The following is a 14,960-nucleotide window of genomic DNA, read 5'->3' as shown; positions in this document are numbered from 1 at the left end:
AGTTTTAATGACCCCCCTTTTCCAAAATTCCATATTAAAAAAATATTATAACATAATCTAAAAAAAAAAAATTGGGTACTTTTGGTCACTTTGTTTACTATAAAAAAATTTTTTACAGATGAAAATTTCAGATCATGGCGCACAAAATGAGCCATCATACATCCCCGTATATGGAAAAATAAAAAAGTTATAGGGGTCAGTTAAACTGAACATTTTAAACCTACAAATTTTCGTGCCTAAAGTTATAATTTTTTAACATAAGTGAAACAAAATCAAACCTATATAAGTAGGATATCATTTTAATCGTATGGACCTATAGAATAAAGATAAGGTGTCATTTTTACCAAAAAGTGCGCTGCGTAGAAACGGAAGCCCCCAAAATTACAAAATGCTGTGTTTCTTTGTTTTTTTCAAATATTTATTTGCTGGTTTCACTGTAAATTTTGTGGTAAAATTGAAAGCGTTATGATTTTTAGAAGATGAGGAGGAAAAAACAAAAGGTCAAAAATGATAAAACCTTTGATCCTTAAGGGGTTAATGACGATAGTGGTCTATGATTTTCCTTATTGACTTAGTTGGTCTGGTCAGCGTGGAGCGATCTCGGCTTCCGGCTATTAACCAATTAGATGCTACTATCAAAACTGACAGTTTCATATACAGTCAGGTCCATATTGGGACATTGACACAATTCTAACATTTTTGGCTCTATACATCACCACAATGGATTTGAAAGGAAACTAAGAAGATTTGCTTTAACTGCAGACAGTCAGCTTTAATTTGAGGATATTTACATCCCAATCCCAATCATATTTGCATTTGGAATCTGTTGCTGTGAACTCCAAAGATGAGATCCAAAGAGCTGTCATGATCAGTGAAGCAAGCCATCATTAGGCTGAAAAAAACAGAAAGCCAAAACATTAGACGTGGCCAAAACAACTGTTTTGGAACATTCTTAAAAAGAAGGAAAGCATCGGTGAGCTCAGCAACACCAAAAGATCCGAAAGACCAAGGAAAACAACTGTGGAGGATAACTGAAGAATTCTATCCCTGGTGAAGAAACCCCCTTCACAGCATTTGGCCATATCAAGAACACTCTCCAGGAGGTAGGTGTATGTGTGTCAGAGTCATCAAGCGAAGACTTCACCAGAGTGAATACAGAGGGTTCACCACAAGATGGAAACCATTGGTGAGCCTCAAAAACAGGACGGCCAGATTAGAGTTTGCCAAACGACATCTAAAAAAGCCTTCACAGTTCTGGAACAACATCCTATGGACAAATGAGACCAAGATCAACTTGTACCAGAGTGATGGGAAGAGAAGAGTATGGAGAAGGAAAAGAACATGATCCTAAGCATAGCACTTCCTCAGTGAAGCATGGTGGTCGCAGTGTCATGGCATAGCGGGCATGTATGGCTGCCACTGGAACTGCTTCTCTTGTATTTATTGATGATGTGACTCCTGACAAAAGCAGCAGGATGAATTCTGAAGTGTTTTGGGCAATATTATCTGTTCATATTCAGCAAAATGCTTCAGAACTCATTGGACGGCGCTTCACAAATAAATAATATATAAATAAACCCTTCCCATAAGACAAACATCAGTTGCCCGAACTAATAAAATATGACTCAACAAGAAAAATAATTGGAGTTTTTTGGACACATCATATCCCAGAAAAATGGGGGTGGGGGGAGGGAAGCTATCAAACAGTCACATCTGCCCTATAGTAAAGCTAGAAACTACACATTATGGAGCAAAAAAAATTATCCCTAATACAGCTATATATATTAAATAATAAAGAGTTATAGGAGTCAGAATACGGCAGTTTAATAAAATTTCATAAAGTTCTTATCCGATTAATTGCAAAATTATCAGCTAACTAATACATTAAAGGGGTATTCCAGGCCAAAACTTTTTTTTTTTATATATCAACTGGCTCCGGAAAGTTAAACAGATTTGTAAATTACTTCTATTAAAAAAATCTTAATCCTTCCAATAGTTATTGGCTTCTGAAGTTGAGTTGTTGTTGTTTTCTGTCTAACTGCTTTCTGATGACTCACGTCCCGGGAGCTGTGCAGCTCCTATGAGGATATTCTCCCATCATGCACAGCTCCCGGGACGTGACATCATCATTGAGCACTTAGACAGAAAACTTCAGAAGCTAATAACTATTGGAAAGATTAAGATTTAAGATTAAGTAATTTACAAATCTGTTTAACTTTCCGGAGCCAGTTGATATATATAAAAAAAGGTTTTGCCTGGAAAAAATTGTCATCTTCTGACCCCTATAACTTTTTTATTTTTCCGCGTACGGGCCGGGATGAGGGCTTTTTGCGTCGTGATTAGAGATGAGCGAATTTACAGTAAATTCGATTTGTCACGAACTTCTCGGCTCGGCAGTTGATGTCTTATCCTGCATAAATTAGTTCAGCTTTCAGGTGCTCCGGTGGGCTGGAAAAGGTGGATACAGTCCTAGGAGAGAGTCTCCAGCCCACAAGAGCACCTGAAAGCTGAACTCATTTATGCAGGATAAGTCATCAACTGCCGAGCCGAGAAGTTCGTGACGAATCGAATTTACTGTAAGTTCGTTCATCTCTAGTCGTGATCTGAAGTTTTTAGCGGGACCATTTTATTATTGATATAAAAAGTGACCAAAAATATGCTATTTTGCACTTTGGAATTTTTTTGCGCGTACGCCATTGACCGTGCGGTTTAATTAATTATATATTTTTATAATTCGGACATTTCCACACGCGGCGATATCACATACGTTTATTTTTATTTACACTTTTTTTTTTTTTTTTAAATGCGAAAAGGGGTGATTCAAACTTTTATTAGGGAAGGGGTTAAATGATCTTTTTAGTAACTTTTTTTTTATTTTTTTTCACTTTTTTTTTTTGCAATGTTATAGCTCCCATAGGGGGCTATAACACTGCACACACTGATCTCATAGGAAACCATTGATCAATGATTCTGCCGCTTGACTGCTCATGCCTGGATCTCAGGCACTGGGCAGTCATTTGGCGATCGGACACCAGGAGGCAGGTAAGGGGACCCTTTTCGTGTCCTACAGCTGTTTTGGGATGCTGTGATTTCACCGCGGCGGTCCCGAACAGCCCCCTGTGCTAACCGGCATTAGTTTCGTTTCCATTTGAACTCAACTTTTAATGCCGCGTCTAAAGGGTTAATAGCGCGCGGCACCGTGATCACTGCCGCGCGCTATTAGCCACGGGTCCCGGCTGTTGTTAGAGGCCGGGCCCGACCTGCTATGACTGCTTGGCCCTGTGCTATAGGACGGGAGCAGACTCAGGACGTACAAGTATGCCCTGAGTCCTTAATGGAGAACTCCAGAATATAAAAAATTGTCCCCCATACTTCCCGCAGTAAAAAAAATAAAGATGTACATACCTTCCTCCGCCGTGATCCTCTTCCTGGTTGCTGGTGTTCGGAGAGTCTTACTGCGCTCAGCCAATCACCAGCCGCAGTGAAGTCCCGACTCGGCCGGCGATAGGCTGAGCGGCAGTGTGATGTTTTTGGCCCCAGCAGCAGGTGGTGGTCTAGTGAAGAATTTTGTATCCTGAAGCGTTCTCACACTGCCGTTCAGCCTATCGCCGGGCGAGTCGGACTTCGCTGCGGCTGGTGATTGGCTGAGCGCAGTATGATTCTCCGACCACCGGCAACTAGGAAGTGTATCGCAGCGGAGACCGGAGCAGGTTACCGGAGGCACCGGGGGAGCGGAGGAAGGTATGTACATCTTTATTTTTTTTACTGCCGGCAGTATGGGCGACAATTTTTATATTCTGGATATTTAAGAGGTTAAAGGGATCTTGCCATCGGGATTTAGAGCAAAATAGCATGCACAATGTGTAAGAGGCATCATAATAATCCTTTTGTAAACTGAATGGTCTAAGGCCTTGTTTACATTGCCTTCTGCTATTCGGAGTTCCATTGGCAGTTCGGCCAGGAGGACCGTAGTTTAGCAGAGAGAAAAAATAGTGCAAGCGCTGTTTTTTTTTTTTTTTTTCTCTGCAGAAATTTTGTAAAGTCACCGGGTCACCGACATACCCCTGCAGGTGAATGGCCCGGTCATGAATAGTCGTTTGCATCCGACCAGTTTTGGGTCCGATCAGCTCTCTTTTTTGGAGCCAATCGGACCTTCAACAGGTCAGATGCAAATGGCCGTGTGAACCTAGCCTAAGTGGGGGGGGGGGGTGGAATACTTTTAATGTGGCACTCGGGGTATGCTAATGAACCCTAAGTAGTCATCAGGACCTGCAGCAGGGCGCAACTGGTCACAGCGCCTCGCCTGTAATCCTGTGATTGACAGGTAAAGAGGCTTCTACATCCCGCTCTGCCCAGAAATAGAGGCCTTTTTTCCTGTCAATCATTCCTGTAGAGCTATTCCTATTTCTGAAGGATTTTACCTCTAGGTTATATTCTTAATTTTAGGAAACTTATGACTCTTGTATGTAGTAGTAAAAAACACACACATGTACACCCCTCTGCAGTGTTTATGTTGAGAAGTCTGATATGCAGCGTTGCTATTGCTTTTCTCTTTGTGCAGGTGAAATTGCTCTCCTGGAGGGCCTGACTGTGGTGTATAAGAGCAGCATTGACTTGTACTTCTATGTCATTGGAAGCTCCCATGAAAATGAGGTATGTTTCACAGCTTGTTCTGCTAATACGTTTTAGAAGCTGCCATCATTTGGTTAGATAACATTACCCCTGCCTGTGCTCAGCGCTATTATATTACTGTGTACATTAGCTAATATTAATCCGCTGCATCCGACAGCATGTTAATAGGGCGATATAATCTAATGGTGATCATTAAATCTGCCTACCTAACAGAAGTGAACTAGGAAAGACATTCATCCCATAAACGCCTAAAGTGTCTGCATGTTTTGTCATTCTTATATGAAGACAAATGGTCAGTATAGGTGAAGGCTCTTGTTAGTAGTCTCAGTAGTCTTCTCTCTTAAGCCCCCCCCCCCACTTCTGACTTCGACCTGTAATGTAATGGTTGTCCATATGTCATAGTTTTAAAGGGATTTTCCTGCATACATTTATGTTATACAAGCAGATGATGTGCTTGCAGTTTAATATCTAATCTGCAGTATATTGCTCCTCTACTATACATCTGCAAGTTCCTGGATGTTTCAGGACTTATAGCAGTGATTCCCAACCAGGGCGCCTCCAGCTGTTGCAAAACTACAACTCCCAGCATGCCCAGACAGCCGGTTGATTGAAAAAAAAATGTTATCCAGTGGAGTACCCCTGAGGTACTCCGGTGGAAAACTTATTTTTTTTCATTACAACTGGCTCCAGAAAGTTACAGTTTTGTAAATTTCTTCTATTAAAAAATCTGAATCCATCCAGTACTTATCAGCTGCTGTATGCTCCAGAGGAAGTTGAGTTGTGGTTTTCTGTGTGACCACAGTGCGCTCTGCTGACACCTCTGTCTGTATCAAGAACTGTCCAGAGTAGAAGCAAATTCCCAGAGCAAACTTCTCCTGCTCTGGACAGTTCCTGACATGGACAGAGGTGGCAGCAGAGAGCACTGTGGTCAGACTGAAAAGAACTCAACTTCCTGTGGAATGTAATGGTTGTCCATATTTCATAGTTTTAAAGGGATTTTCCTGCATACATTTATGTTATACAAGCAGATGATGTTTAATATATAATCTGCAGTATATTGCTCCTCTACTGTAAATCTGCAAGTTCCTGGATGTTTCAGGACTTATAGCAGTGTTTCCCAACCAGGGTGCCTCCAGCTGTTGCAAAACTACAACTCCCAGCATGCCCGGACAGCCTTCGGCTGTCCGGGCATGCTGGGAGTTGTAGTTTTGCAACAGCTGGAGGCACCCTGGTTGGGAAACACTGACTTATAGAGACTGCATTAAAGTTCTATCTTGATTACAAAAAAAATCACTCTGTCTGGATATGACACCGCAGGACTGACTTGTGCGATTTAAAAGCTATAGACAGTAGAAAGGGAGGCGAGCAGATACAAGGCGAGAATTACGTAGACTGTGTACAAGTGTAAAGAGAAAATATAGCACATACAGCATGTTGCAAATACCGTAGAAAAGAAATTTAAAATGAAGTAATTATTTTAATACAGGCCTATGGGGAAAATGTTTCTGTCTCATAAATACAAAGCAAGAATAAAAAAAAAAAAGCTTTTCAGCGATGTCCATAGCCTGGTGCCAGAAAGTTAAACAGATTTGTAAATTACTTCTATAAAAAAAAAATCTTAATCCTTCCAGTACTTATTAGCTGCTGAATACTACAGAGGAAATGATTTTCTTTTTGGAACACGGAGCTCTCTATTGAATCACGAGCACAGTGCTCTCTGCTGACATCTCTGTCCATTTTAAGAACTGTCCAGAGTAGGAGAAAATCCCCATAGCAAACATATGCTGCTCTGGACAGTTCCTAAAAAGGACAGAGATGCCAGCAGAGAGCACTGTGCTCGTTATGTCAGCAGAGAGCACTGTGTTCCAAAAAGGAAAGAATTTCCTCTGTAGTATTAAGCAGCTAATAAGTACTGGAAGGATTAAGATTTTTTTTTTTTAATAGAAGTAATTTACAAATATGTTTAACTTTCTGGCACCAGTTGATTTAAAAACAAAAAAAAAGTTTTCCACCGGAGTACCCCTTTAATGGACGCCCACTTGTGTCCTTTGTGTGATGGATCCAGCACTACATTGTGTTTTTTTTTTTGCCTCTAATGTTTCTGTATTTTCTTTTCATTCCTTTTAAGCTCATGCTGATGGCTGTCCTAAACTGCCTCTTTGACGCATTAAGTCAGATGCTGAGGTAGGTAAAGGAATAGTTACTTTTACTATAAATCAAGACTACTGTATATGTAATTATTTATACCAGTGGGTATTTAGACTTCCCATTTCTAGAGAACCAGAGTTTGGTTACCTCTGTGCCTAGATGATCAATAGGATTCAGATCAGGGCTCATAGAAGCCACTTCCAAATAGTCCAATATTTAGCTCTTCTTAGCCATTCTTGAGGGTTTTGGGTCATTATCCTGTTGGCGGACTAATTACCTGCAACTGATTTTTTGTTTTTCTAAATTATTCAGTTGACCCACAATTCAAAAGCAATGTCTGATTATCATCAATTCATTTTCAGTACATTTTTATTCATTATTACCTTTGCCAGTTTCAAGTTCTTTCAGGGAACATTACTGGATTTTCTGTCTTTCAAGGGGCACTCCACTGGCCAGCGTTCGGAAGTAAATGTTCTGAACGCTGTTTTTGCGCTGCGGGGGTCGGCCAAGCCCCTCGTGATGTCACAGCCATGCCCCTCAATGCAAGTCTATGGGAGGGGGCGTGACATCACACTAAACCCAATACACTTGGTTACAGTGTGGGTGAAGAGGAGACCGATGAGAAGTCAATGAGTTAAAATATGTACCTGTAGTCTAGAGCTGTGTCCCTCCGAAGATCCTCTACTATCCCCGCTGAATTGTGCCCAGGAGGCGGGCCCGCCGGGTGACCAGCTGCAATAAATATTCAGATTTCCCAGCGGGCCCGCCTCCAGTGCGCAATTCAGCGGGGATAGTAGACACAGCTCTCTGGTATTTTAACTCATTGAGCTCTCATCGGTCTCCTATTCATCCACACTGTAACCCAGTGTATTGGGTTTGCTGTGGATGAACAGGATGACTGTTTTCCTTTAAGAAGAAATATCATTAAGATAGACCAGTGTTTCCCAACCAGGGTGTCTCCAGCTGTTGCAAAACTACAGCTTCCAGCATGCCCGGACAGCCAAAGGCTGTCCGGGCATGCTGCGAGTTGTAGTTTTGCAACAGCTGGAGGCACCCTAATTGGGAAACACTGAGAGAGGCTGATTTTTTTATTTTTTTTCCCCCCAACAATTTTCTGTGTAAGCCTATGACAATATTTTATAGTGTGATCCTGCATAGAGAGAGTTCACAATAGGACTACACATACCACACCACAGTTTTTAACACTTTCCTGGAGACACAGAGTGGCCTGCTCTTAGGCTGCATTCACACTTAGTTTTTACATTGCAGGTGCCGGATCTGGCTGGGGGAGGGGCAAACCAGGCTCTCCTATACCCCAGCCGGACCAGCGCTGAACTCCATTTACTTTAATGAGCCGTATGCGGTTTCCTGACCGGACTTAAAACCGTAGTATACTACGGTTTTAGGTCCGGTCACAAAACCGGATACGGGTCAAAAATGAGCCGACCGGAGTCACCGTTTGACTCCGGTCGGCTCATTAAAGTAAATGGAGTTCAGCGCTGGTCCGGCTGGGGTATGGGAGAGCCTGATTTGCCCCTCCCCCAGCCGGATCCAGCACCCGCAATGTAAAAACGAAGTGTGAATGCAGCCTTAGTTAGGATTTGAGGAGTTGAGTTATATTAATGTCCTGGAAGTATGGTGTTTTTTGTAATCTTTTTTTACTTTTGCGTATGAATTGTTACCTTTTTAATCCTGTCAGTTTCTCTTCTACTTTCTGTCTGTGGAAACATGGCTAATGAGAAACCTTCATAATTCTGCAGGAAAAACGTTGAAAAGAGAACACTGCTTGAGAATATGGAAGGGTTGTTCCTGGCGGTTGATGAGATTATAGATGGCGGGTAAGAGATTAATTGGATTTCTGGTCTATCCTCCTCTGATATACAGCAACATCTGTTCCCACTCTGCATTGTGTGATGGGGGTGTGCCATCGAAGCCATTCCTTCATTTCACCTCCATCTATTTCTCAGGTTATAAAGTCTGCGCAGCATTAAATGCTACAGCGCTCTTCTCCATCTTGTAAAGCGCGGCACTGTCGGCTTAAATGACTGGCAGCGCAACGGTTAAACATTCAGCGTGAACATTAAGGCAATTCACATTCACAAATGAAGACAGTAAAATCCTCCTGTGCTAGTAAATAGAAGTGTTAATCTGGAAGCTGTACATTTCCCGTCTGTGCTTGTTTTTGTTTGAATTGTGATAGCACAGCAGTTACCACCATAGAGACTCTGTAAGGAGAACAGCTCCTAACAATGTCATTACCGTGTAAGAGCCGCTATGTATCCGTGTAATGACATCATTAGGAATGCTTCCATCATAGGCTGCTGCAGATTGAGTGCTCCGGCTATAAAGACGTGTAAGAATTGCATTTTCTTTAACTCTCGAATAACTGAAGCCCTTCCCCTGCCAGTAGTGTACAGTAAACTGTGTATACCTGACTTGGATTATATTTGATCTGGATGTCCTGTACTCTTCTTTTCAGTGTCATTTTGGAAAGTGACCCCCAGCAAGTGGTTCATCGTGTTGCCTTGAGGGTAAGTTGAATATTTATGGGTATATTCTGTACTTAAAGGGGTACTCTGGTGGAAGAAAACTTTTTATTTTTATTTATTTATTTTTTTATCAACTGGGGCCAGAAAGTTAAAGAAATTTGTAAATTACTTCTATTAAAAATACTACAGAGGAAATTATTTTCTTTTTGGAACACAAAGCTCTCTGCTAAATCATGAGCACAGTGCTCTCTGCTGACATCTTGGTCCATTTTAAGAACTTTCCAGAGTAGGAGAAAATCCCCATAGCAAACATATGCTACTCTGGACAGTTCCTAAAATGGACAGAGATGTCAGCAGAGAGCACTGTGCCCGTAATGTCAGCAGGGAGCTCTGTGTTCCAAAAAGAAAATAATTTTCTCTGTAGTATTCAGCAGCTAATAAGTACTGGAAGGATTAAGATTCTTTAATAGAAGTAATTTACAAATCTGTTTAACTTGCTCAGATTTAATGTCAGAGCCAAAAAGTCATATACCTGATCACAGAAGTTTTGAGATGAGGAATTCATCTGGAGAAATAAGCTGCTTGGAAGCTAGCCCATACTTTCCAATAGTATACATTTACAGCAGGGTTAGACAATGCAAAGGATCCAATTGGCTAAGGTGGCTAGAACGCTGTTACTGGCACCTAACCTGTGGCTATTGTAATTGGTACATCCTGCATAGTTACATGGCTAGTGGGTTATATTAAGTTCAAAAGGGGTACTCTGGTGGAAAACATAATTTATTTATTTATTATTATTATTATTATTATAATTTTTATCAACTAGTGCCAGAAAGTTAAACAGATTTGTAAATTACTTCTATTAAAAAAAGCTTAATCCTTCCAGTACTTATCAGCTGCTGTATAATACAGAGACAGTTTTTTTTTCCTTTTTGAATTTTTCTGTCTGTTCATGTCAGGAACTGTCCAGAGCAGGAGAGGATTACTATGGGAATTTGCTCCTGCTCTGGACTGTTCCTGACATGGGCAGAGGTGTCAGCAGAGAGCACTGTGGTCAGACAGAAAATAAATTCAAAAAAAGGAAAGAACTTTCTCTGTGTTATACAGCAGCTGATAAGTACTGGAAGGATTAAGATTTTTTAATAGAAGTAATTTAGAAATCTGTTTAACTTTCTGGCACTAGTTGATAAAAAAAATTATAATTTCCACCGGAGTAAGTAAATACTTACAAACTTTATAGATTATCTAAAGCAGTGCTCTCCAAACTGTGGCTATCCAGCTATTGCAAAACTACAACTCTCAGCATGCCCGGACAGCCAACGGCTGTCCGGGCATGCTGAGAGTTTTAGTTTTGCAATAGCTGGATGGCCACAGTTTGGAGAGCACTGATTTAGAGAGAGGCAGAAGCTATCCTGAATTCAACAGACCAGTTTGCCATGAAGCGGGGAAAATTCCTTCCTTTTAATATTTAACCCTTCTATTTTATATTTTTGCGTCCCGACTTTAACTTTCATCTGGCTGGCAAGCAATGGCTGCATCGGTTGTCAATATTTAGCCCCTATTATTCGGAAACCACAGCGAAGGTCACGGCCAGACCCAAGGGGAACATTCTACAGAGTTAAAGAGCAGTTCTGTTTTGAATAGTTTTTTTTCTCGTGTGGACCGCAGTTGTTTTCTCATACATTACTGCTCCTTAGTTAAATGCATAGAAATAATAACTACAGGAGCAGTCATAGTTTTCATATATAATTGATCATTGGCACTAATCTGCAGTAAAGTCCATTGTGTTGCACTCTGGAGGGCTCTTTAAAGTCTCTTTCGAGCAGTATAAACTGCTGGATGTACTTTTGAGTGTACATTTTGATCTGACAGTGGTGAAGTGGTTAAGTGCCGTGTCGCCATATGTTGTTTCTCTTGCTAGCATCTGTCCCCTGGGTCCTCCACACAGCTCCCTAAGAATGCCTGCTGAGAAGGCAGATTTATGGGCTCCATTAGCATGCTGTTACAGTGTTTGCTGTGCTCTCATAGGAGTCTGTGCCCAGCTACTGGCAGAGCCACCTGCTGAGCTGTAGAATGATGCAGAAGGTTTCAGTCTCGCTGTAGTGGAGTGAAGATCAGTAGGGTGTCTGGAAGAATGGAGGTTGACATGAGGAGGGAAAAGCTGCTATTTTAGGTCAAAGACTTCAGGTGAGGGACCCAAGTCTCTCCAATTATTTAATAGAGGTTCTTTGTACACTGTATTTGCAGTGTGTTTACTGTGTCTACTAGGAAAGAAGAAATTTTAATTTCAGCTCACCTCCTATGTAGTGTGCCCGAACCTTCACCCTGCCAGGTGACTTGCATAATCCATGAAAATATACAGAAGATAGGTTCAGCACGCCAGTTAAAGAAATACAATAAAAGCTTGGAATTTTAACATCAAAGTCCATAATGCAAGACAACACACCATCAGTGCCCAAGAGCGCGCACAGGCTCAAAACGCGTCTGACCCAGCTGATGCCATTGCAACTAGAGGGTGTGTTGGTCTTGCATTATGGACTTTTAAAGAAGTACAATAAAAGCTTGGAATTTCAACTGGCATGCTGAACCATTCTTCTGTATATTTTCATCTACTAGGAAAGCACCTGCCACATGCATTAAAAGTATCTGTAGATCCCTATTCATCTTTGGCCTCCATTGGGCTGGTATATTTCAGTATTCTATACAGAGGAATAGTTATAATAACGAACATGTGTTATTTTGTTCTGCAGGGTGACGATGTGCCTCTCACGGAACAAACCGTCTCACAGGTAGGTTGCACAGACAGCAATGTCGTACCTTTACTTACACACACACACACATATATTGTAATAAACAGCCATCATTATGACAACTTAACCTTTAGTTTTGTTCAGAACCAGATTTTAGCAATTTCTGGACAAAGCTAGTATGACGATTCTTAAAGATATTTAGAAAAATGGGACAAAGGTGTACATTACCCCTTCTGCGTTGAGCACTTTGGCGGTTTTAACTATGAAAACTCTACCAAGCCTATTGATCATTGTTGGCTCCAATTCTTTAAAGTATGATTGTCACTAAAAACAACTTTTGACATGTCGATCAGGGCACATCCTCAACCGCTGCTTCATTTAACTGGGAGGGGGGATATGGGACCCCTGTTTTTGGGATCGGTGGGGCTTTCAGTGGTTGGACTCCTGCAGATCAGATTTTTGTATACTTTCAGTGGCATTGTATCTATATACTGTAGATAGGAGAGTAGGGCTGGGCGGTATGGCCAAATATGTGTATCACAGTATTTTTGTAACTTATGGTGGTTCCACGGTATATAACGGTATTAGCCCAGTCGGGGTCCCCATCGGGGTACTACTCGCGTCACCCACAAGCGCTGCTCTCCTCGTCCTCCTGTTTGCTGCGGCCGCCGGTGCTGACATTCTATAGCTGTATCCCTATGCCCGGGCTGCAAAAGGTAAACAAAAATATACTTTAACGCATGTTCCTATGTTGGCCTTACGCTCTTCCTGGGGACGTGAATGTCGGACAGCCGTCAGCCTATCACCGGCCGCAGCGATGTACCGCCTCGGCCGGTGATAGGCTGAGCCCACTGTCATGTAAGAAGCCGGCTTCTTACATGACAGTGCACTCAACCTATCACCGGCCGAGGCGGAACATCGCTGTGGCCGGTGATAGGCTGACGGCTTTCCGACATTCCATTCCCTAGGAAGCTGGTCTGGACCGACGGGGGAAGGTGAGTTAAAGTTTATTTTGTTTACCTTTTGCAGCCCGGGCATAGGGATACAGTATAGAGCAGTGGTCTTCAACCTGCGGACTTCCAGATGTTGCAAAACTACAACTCCCAGCATGCCCGGACAGCCAACGGCTGTCCGGGCATTCTGGGAGTTGTAGTTTTGCAACATCTGGAGGTTGAAGACCACTGGTATAGTGTGTCAGCGCCGGCGGCCACAACAAACAGGAGGACGAGGAGGGCAGCGCTTGCGGGTGACATATGAGAGTAGTACCCCGATGGGGACAGCGCAGCGCTGGGCTAATAATTAATTTGGGGGGGGGGGGGGGGGGCAGAACAACGCTCGCGGGTCAAACTGTTATTGCGGTATGGGTTAAAATTCATATCGTGCAGCACCAAAATTTCGGTATTCAGTATGAACCGGTATACCGCCCAGCCCTATAGGAGAGTATGTTGTAGTGAGTGTAATTCCTAAGAATATGATTAGTGAAAAGAGATGATCGATGTTCAGCTTGTTAATGCAGTGCGATTGTGTATTGGTATTTATACACACTTAAGTAGACTAAGTAGAAAGTGGGCTACACTTCGTGATAATGCTCATCATTTATTTTTTATTTATTTTTTTATTTTTTTATTCCTTCCTTCAGGTGCTGCAGTCTGCAAAAGAGCAAATAAAGTGGTCTCTGTTACGATAGCTGTTCATTCCAAACGAAGACCTGATCATTCCATCTTGATGGCAGGGCTTGCCCTAGTCCCACCTTCGCTCAATTGTTTTGTTTTTATACTATAAAAAACTTACGTTTAGGGCAATGGCACTGATACACATTCATCATCATTTGCATCAAAAAAGGGATAATAACTGGTGGCACTGCGCGTGTATTTCTGGAATGTTATGCCTTCTTACTAGAAAAACCTTTCTTTCAAGTTCCTTGTCCTAGAATCTTTTACAGGTTTATCCTGTGTGTGTGAACAGTGTACCTCCTTCTTGCTGCCCTGCTAAGAAAACTATTACACCATATTATAGCTGTATAAATATAAATAGAATATTGATTCTAAATTATGTTTTATCTCCTGTATTTGCATATTCTTTGTTCTACCCATGCAGGGCCTAACTGTTTTACATCAGCAGCTCACAGTCTGGGACTGGCAACAGATTACTGTTTAGAAGTAAATTTTTGCAAGGTGACCAAGGGGACCAATAAAGGAAGGCACAGATATAAAGTCTATGGACACTTAAGATTGCAATATAATTTTATTATTCGTTGTACTTATTATGGTGCAAAAACATTTTCCCATATGTGTGTATTCAAATTTTTGCTCAGTTTCTCTTTTTGTTTTCACATATAGTACAGACTGCTTTATCCCATTCAAAGTGAAATCTGTCAGAGGAGCTGCGTGATGGCTTGGTCTCCTCCTCTTTTGGCTCCTAAACATTTTTCTAAGCTAATCTTTGACCAGATGAAAGGTTAGCTTTGGTCATAAATAGGCTAAGTAGATCATTTTAGGAGAGGAGAGAAAGGATCAGTAGTAAAACGGAGCACATTTATGTATTCTGGTATTAAAAAAAAAAAAAACTCCAGAAGTACAATGCAATAATAAACTAAACTTGCATTCAAAGGTGTCTGTAGCCTGAAGGGCAATATTGTTTCTGTTGCTTTAACAACTGGTGTTGTTCTGCCTTACACTTTGTAATGTGCTGTACAAATCAGACCTATACAACAATTAATAAATTACTGACAGAATTCTGACTGTTTTATTTCCATTATTGTATTTAACTAGAAATTTTTAGTAACTATATCAGACTTTTAGGTAGGGCTGAGCAAAGTGTGCTGAAAATAAAATAGGTGCTGTGGATTTAGCAAACTTTACACAAATCAGTCGTGCAAGTGCATATAAGAAACTTTGTAATATATCTTATCGGAGAAAAATACCTCTTTCTCGGCCGGCTC

The 14,960-nt window shown here is 41.5% G+C and overlaps 1 protein-coding gene across 1 annotated transcript in view; it reads left to right on the top strand.

Annotated features, from left to right (window-relative positions):
- The window catches only part of COPZ1 (COPI coat complex subunit zeta 1), a 43,365-nt gene extending 28,612 nt beyond the window's left edge, over positions 1 to 14,753 (top strand). Inside the window, exons 4-9 of the mRNA XM_056562791.1 lie at positions 4,562 to 4,653; positions 6,761 to 6,816; positions 8,541 to 8,618; positions 9,260 to 9,311; positions 12,020 to 12,058; positions 13,659 to 14,753. Of these exons, the coding sequence (XP_056418766.1) occupies positions 4,562 to 4,653; positions 6,761 to 6,816; positions 8,541 to 8,618; positions 9,260 to 9,311; positions 12,020 to 12,058; positions 13,659 to 13,706 (365 nt within the window). The 3' untranslated portion in view covers positions 13,707 to 14,753. The remainder of the gene's footprint in view (positions 1 to 4,561; positions 4,654 to 6,760; positions 6,817 to 8,540; positions 8,619 to 9,259; positions 9,312 to 12,019; positions 12,059 to 13,658) is intronic.
- The last annotated feature ends 207 nt before the right edge of the window (positions 14,754 to 14,960 follow it).

Source organism: Hyla sarda, chromosome 2 (genome assembly GCF_029499605.1).
Source record: "Hyla sarda isolate aHylSar1 chromosome 2, aHylSar1.hap1, whole genome shotgun sequence".
Classification (NCBI taxonomy): Eukaryota; Metazoa; Chordata; class Amphibia; order Anura; family Hylidae; genus Hyla; species Hyla sarda.
This window is presented reverse-complemented; position numbering and strand designations above follow the sequence as displayed.